Genomic DNA, 6,000 nt, shown 5'->3' on the forward strand with positions numbered 1-6,000 from the left:
CTCGTGTATGGGGGATATATGTTTGATGACACAAGGGAGCAGACAATGAGACGCATGGCTTCTCAGGAAATCGGCAGAGGCCATCACAACGCAGGGGGGGAGGAGAAAAGACACAAGCGACGGGATTTTTCCAAAGCGATCCTCTCAAAAACGGCAGGTTCGCCTTTTAAAACGTTCCAGTCGCTCTCCTCTCAAACACGGAAAGAGATTGCCATCCCTTCAATCACCGGCAGTGCTGTTGCTCTCCTTGCCATTTCCCCCCCCACCCCTTCTTCCGTATAAACACACAAATAAAAAATAAATCACACCGCCAACAAAAGCAAACGTACACCCACCCACAGAAAGAAAACAAACACAAAAACCTCAACGCGTTAAATATGATGGTCATTGCAAAAAGGCGCGCTTCTCGCTTGCAGGTTCCCCCCTGTCTCTCTCTCTCTCTCCTTGCTATTTTAACGCGCCTGCTTCTCCCCGCCAGGAAGACTCATGCGCACCTCTGGACCCAAAGAAATCCCCTCCGCAAAATCAAGCACGCCAACCTCCATGTCTTCGGCAAAGTGATACGGTGCCGTCTGTATGCTCGGGCGTCTGTAGTACCACTCGGGGCGGCTCATGCTGCCGTCGGGGTTTATAACCACGTCACCGTCGCTCTGCGCGTGGGCATCCGTCACTGGGACCATCCGCATTCTCTTTTTAATAACTCCGCAGAATTTGTAGAGGTCGACAATTAATTCGCCGCAGCTGATTTCCGTCCCCTTTGAACGGGCCCCTGTCCACTCATAAAGTTTGGGGTGAATGTAGCTTAGCGTCAGCAGCGAGCTCTTGTCCATTGGGCGGCCTACATTTTCATTGATGAACATACGCAGGCGGCGTTTCCGCTCTGGCGTCCACTCAAACCCCTTCAGTCGTCTAACCGCAAGGCGGTTGTAACACCAGCGGTCCCCTTCACGTCCAAAAAGGCGATGATTTGCCTCAACAAGCTGTACACACTCATGACGTACTTTTCCATCCACATCGGGGGCGTGAATGTCAAGGTTATCAACCGACTCCATCAAAATCACACCGCGTTTCTGTTTTCGTTGCAGCATTGAGCGCTCCCTGTGCAGCACGTCGGCAATCGTGCCGGATGAAAACAAGGGACGACAACGCCCGGATGCATCCACGGAGGCGGCAGTGGAAGAGAGCGAGTGTGCCGACCAGCGCTCCAGTTGTGCCGGCTCCACCACCACTGCCACGTGCGAAAACCTCAGGGCCGCGGGCCGCATGAGGCTGTACGCAAACTGCGCTATTGCAATCTTCCAACTCGTGATGCCGGTGCCCATGAGCAGCACGACATCGCCCTCACGCAAAGTCGGCTCCACCTTTGACCACTCCTCAAGAGGATATTCCTCGTGCGGCTGGAAAAGCGCATGCACGGACGCCTCCAACTGCCACCCCACCAGCACGCATAGCGAAACGTAGCCAACAGAAAGAAGAAGAACGCACGTTCCAAGAGTCAAGCACTTCCGCGAAATCCGCTGCGCGCGGAAATAACGCCACCTCCTCTGGAATGAAGAAATCAGCCATTGCGTGAGTGTGCCGGATTTGCATGTGTTCGCATCATACCTCGACATCTCCCCAGCACTGAGAAACCGTTTGCCGGCACCGTGACAGCTGCTACTAATCATAATCATACTACCGCTACAACGATGCAGCAGCGACGGTGGTTGTTTCTGCCGCCTAACCACAATTGCTGCCCACCTCATTTATGTCTATTACCACACACACACACACGATTACTGGAAAAGTGAGAGAGAGAGAGAGAAAGAGGCAGAAACCCCCTTCTTTTTACCCGTCCAATTTTTTATTCCCGATTTGTTCCCTTGCGGACCCCTTTTGTCCCTCCTCCAGCGGAGAGAAGCACAACAGAGAGGAAGTGAAAGAGAGAGACAGAGAGAGAGAAAAAAAAGGAAAGGGCGGCCCAGGCATCACAACAGTCATCCAATCAGCAGAAAGAGCCCAATCCTTCCGGGCCCTCCCACTCCGAGCGGACCCGCAAGATCCGCAGCGAAAGGTGGGAAGACACACACACACACACAGAGAGTGAGAGTGAGTGAGAGACAAAAGGCGTGAACCGAACCGAACGCATAAACAAAACAAAACAAAACAAAACAAAACAAAAAACAAGCACTACGAACACGACGATGCACATGCACAAATAACAACCACTGGGAGACACAACGAAAATTCCCCCCCCCCCCCCCCCCCCTTCTCCTCCAACGCACCCTCTTGTGACACCGTGCCGTGGGTTTCTTCTCCCTCGAGAAGGACGGTGGTGGTGGTTGGCAACAACGCCCGTGAGCGGCGCAAGAGTAAAGCGCGGGGCAGTCACGGGAAAGTAAAATAAAAACACACACACACAAAAAAAAAGACGGAAAATAGGTGGATCAAAAAGCGAACATAAATATAATGTATCTCTCTCTCTCTCTCTCTCTCTGATGCGCGTACGGCATAACCGTGGCGTGCGCCGACACAACAAATAGAAGGGGAAGGGAGGAAAACAAAAAAAAAAACACTCCAAATAACAGCACAGGGATATACATCACATAGCCATAAACAAGACTTAAAACGCATGCGTCTGTGCAGATAGGCTACAGAGCGGGAAAAAAATGTTTTTTTTTTTTTTTCCTGAGGGGAGAATTTCATTGTTATTTCATCGACCATTTTTTTCCTGTGGATATTTCTTGTTTTATTTATTTATTACTAATTTTTTTATTTTTATTTTTGTATGCAACGTCCCCTCCATTCCATGCGATGCTGCCACTTTTTCATGGACGTGTGCTTCGCTGCGGCCCAAAAGGAGGGGCGACGACGTCCTCGTCTCGTGCACATCCCCGGCCCCACACTTCATTTGGGGGCCACTCGCCCGCCAAGCAGCATAAATGCAGGCCGCGTGCGAAACAGCCAAATGTACCAAAGGACAAAGACACTTGTATAGGCAGAGAAGACCACCCACCCGCAATGAGTGTTTTTCTCTCTCTTTTTCCCGTTTCCTGCTTTTTAGCGTCTCCTTTTTTTCTTTGTTGAACTTGATTTTTGATGCTTGTTTACTGCACTTCACACGAAATCCTCCAAAAGGGGGGCTCTGACTACGACTCCATGAGAGCCTCATGCAAGTAATCCTCAATGGAGAACGGCTCGTCTTTCCACTGGCGAAAAAAAGGGTGCTCCAGCAGCTCACCGGCTGTTGGGCGCTCCGCTGCCAGGGGCAGCCTACTAATACGAATGAAGTCAAGGAACTCCTCACTCAGCGGGCAGGACCGCGCGTAGTTTCTCAGGTTCAACGGTGCCGCTATGCGTGATGCTCGATCAAATGCGTCCTCGCAGTCGGTTAAATCGACAGGGTACTCACCAACAGCAAACTCCGCAAGTGTCATGCCTACTGCCCAAATGTCGCTTGCCTTTCCATGCGGTTCCCCACGTTGTCTCTCGGGACTCATGTACTTGTCTGTGCCGGAGCAATGCACACTGTCTGAGGAGCTTGTGCTGCCCCCTGATGAAAGGGTTTTTTGCATTGGTGGAGATGATTTCTCCCTTTTTGTTCCGGAAAAGTGGTGCGTTTTGTTTTTTTTGTCACCAACACGTTCGTTGACTGCATCACAGCGTTGAGACAATCCAAAGTCGCTTAGCTTCACAATACCCTTCTTGTTGACGAGAACATTACCGGGTTTGATGTCCCTATGAATATATCCACGTTCATGCATGTGCTGAACACCACGCAGAAGTTGCTCACCCACCACTGCCACCAGGCGCTCCGGCACCTCCGTTTTCCTCTTCGTGCGTCGACCGGCTCTTCCTAAATCGTCTTCGACCGCATTATCGGTTTCGTCCCTTCCACACAGAAGTTTTTGCAGATGATCCAGACCACCATAGTGCATGTACTCCATTACCAGATCAAGTGCCATAATGTCCTCTGTGTAAAAGGCATTGTACACCTTTACCATAAACGGACTCCGGTATGCCAAATGAAGAACCTGCAGTTCCCGTACCACAATAAGCTGCAACTGACGCAGGCGCGTTGTGGACTTCAGGCGCTGTAAATTACTCCCTCTCAACATATTCCAATCAAAAAATAGCGGTGAAAGATCAATGCGCTTGACAGCAAGAAGACGCTCCGTGGGCATATGTTCCGCCATAAAAACGCACGCAGACGCACCAACTCCGATTTGCGACATGATCCTCAAATCGCCATATCGCACCACGTTTGGGGGCAAAGAAGTCAAAGATTTAGACTTCAAAGGCAGTTCCGAGTACGACAGAAGACTCATTGCGGATACGTCCTCCGATCCGGGCAGTGAGTAGAACTCGGGACTATCGGCTTCTTCAACTTCATGAACTCTATCCCCAACTGCTTGAGCGGGAGGCGGGACTGCAAAGCTGTTCTCTTGAAAGCGCATTCTACCCTCAGACTTGAAGGGATCGTGAGATACTGCTTGGTTGGCATCCAATGAATAGGTGATGGGGCTGTACCGTGTGTCCATGCTTGCGGATAAGAGGGTGAATGAATTGTTAACTACTGGCTCGGCAGGAGCAAGAATGGTTTCTGGGAGAAGGAGCTGCTGTGGAGCATCTTTCCCCGTAGACAGAGGCACAGAGCCCCCACGTTTTTCGGCGTTCAGTAGCAATACATTCTGCATCGTGAGGCATCCCTCATTTGACACACGAAAAGGACCCGCCAGCAACACGCGCTTATCCTCCGATAACGAAAGCAGCGATGCCTTCTCTGGCCATGCAAACCTCCGATCATTCGGCCAAATGGCCCCAGCAGCAGGGGATTGAGGGAGCTTTCCTACCTGTTGCTGTGCTGGCAAGCTCAGGCTCAGCCCATGGTTTGACTCACAGCCGATTGTGCACCCGGTTGGCGCTAACGTCGGCCCCTTCTGCGGTGATTGTGATGGCGGTAGGACTGGCATCTGCTTGCTTGTCCACCCCGTTGGGGTGAGTTGTTGCGTGGGCGCAAAGAAGGATGCGGGTGTTGTAAAAAGTGAGGGAGGCCGCCTCTTCTCCCGCGTCGTCAAACCCATTGTGAAACTACTGCTTTTCATGCCATACCCCTGTCCCATCGGCCTCAGACTACAGCGGTTTGGGGTAAGAGCAGTGTGCATGTGCCGCTCTGGGCCTTCCTTCTGCGCGTCGTCGCCAAGTTGGTTCAAGCAATTTGACAGCATTGATATGGAGGCGGTGCCACCTTTACCGCCGTCGTTTCTCTCATGCCGTGGGAGCAGCCTGTCGGTGTACGGTGACAGCTTGCCCGGTGTAAACATGTGGCAGCCCCTTCCACGGTACTTTTGTGCCTATTCCTTTCCTGTTCTACTGTGTTTCTTCCGTTGCCGCTCTTTCCTTCTCCCCCCTTCTCTCTTTCTCTCTCGCTCCCCTGCGTTGAGGAGGAGGCACCACCCGGAGTCGTGCAGTGGCGGCACACACACACACTAAAAAATGATCCGGCGCACCGCCTTCTTCTTCTTTCTCCCCGCCACGCACCACCCGAAAGGGGAGGAGACACACGGAGAATTCTGAAAACCAAAAAGCAAAAAAAAAAAAAAAACAGAAAGAAGAAAGAAGGAAGGGAGCAGGCAAGAGAGGCACCATAAAGTACGGCACATGACAACACGCCCTCCCTCCCTCCCTCCCACACACATACACGGCGGCTCTCAACAAAAATAAGAAAACAAAAAAAATAATAAAAAGTGAGTTTTTAAATCCCTCTTAATTTTATCTTCTCAAATACAAAAGAAAAGAAATGTGCCTCGTTTTTCTTTTTTTCCCTTTTTTTTTTTTTTTTAGTGGGCCAACAGACATGACGGAAACAAACAAACAAACAAAAAAAAAAAAAACGGGGAACATGTGCCCGGCTGGGGCCGTCGCACACATCCACAGACAGGCGGAGAGGGAGGGAGGGGGAGGGAGGGACAACAAAAGTGAAGCGGACCTTCCGTTTCAACGCACCCCCCCCCCCCCCCC

The 6,000-nt window shown here is 51.3% G+C and overlaps 2 protein-coding genes across 2 annotated transcripts, besides 9 other annotated features; both read right to left on the reverse strand.

Moving 5' to 3' along the window:
• Positions 1 to 6,000: part of a sequence feature (heterozygous, non-Esmeraldo-like haplotype) that runs on past the window's edge.
• Tc00.1047053505071.130 (hypothetical protein, conserved) lies at positions 453 to 1,745 on the reverse strand (the record flags this gene model as incomplete). Its single annotated transcript, XM_807783.1, has 1 exon — positions 453 to 1,745. One exon carries the CDS (start codon positions 1,743 to 1,745, stop codon positions 453 to 455), a length of 1,293 nt encoding a protein of 430 aa, XP_812876.1.
• Positions 1,907 to 1,941: a microsatellite.
• Positions 2,129 to 2,161: a microsatellite.
• Positions 2,229 to 2,248: a microsatellite.
• Positions 2,454 to 2,476: a microsatellite.
• Positions 2,727 to 2,765: a sequence feature (AT_rich).
• On the reverse strand, positions 3,129 to 5,303 carry Tc00.1047053505071.140 (protein kinase, putative; the record flags this gene model as incomplete). Its single annotated transcript, XM_807784.1, has 1 exon — positions 3,129 to 5,303. One exon carries the CDS (start codon positions 5,301 to 5,303, stop codon positions 3,129 to 3,131), a length of 2,175 nt encoding a protein of 724 aa, XP_812877.1.
• Positions 5,373 to 5,413: a sequence feature (CT-rich).
• Positions 5,562 to 5,600: a sequence feature (A-rich).
• Positions 5,790 to 5,821: a microsatellite.

The sequence above is a fragment of the Trypanosoma cruzi genome, genomic scaffold (genome assembly GCF_000209065.1).
Source record: "Trypanosoma cruzi strain CL Brener 1047053513793 genomic scaffold, whole genome shotgun sequence".
NCBI classification, from domain to species: Eukaryota; Euglenozoa; class Kinetoplastea; order Trypanosomatida; family Trypanosomatidae; genus Trypanosoma; species Trypanosoma cruzi.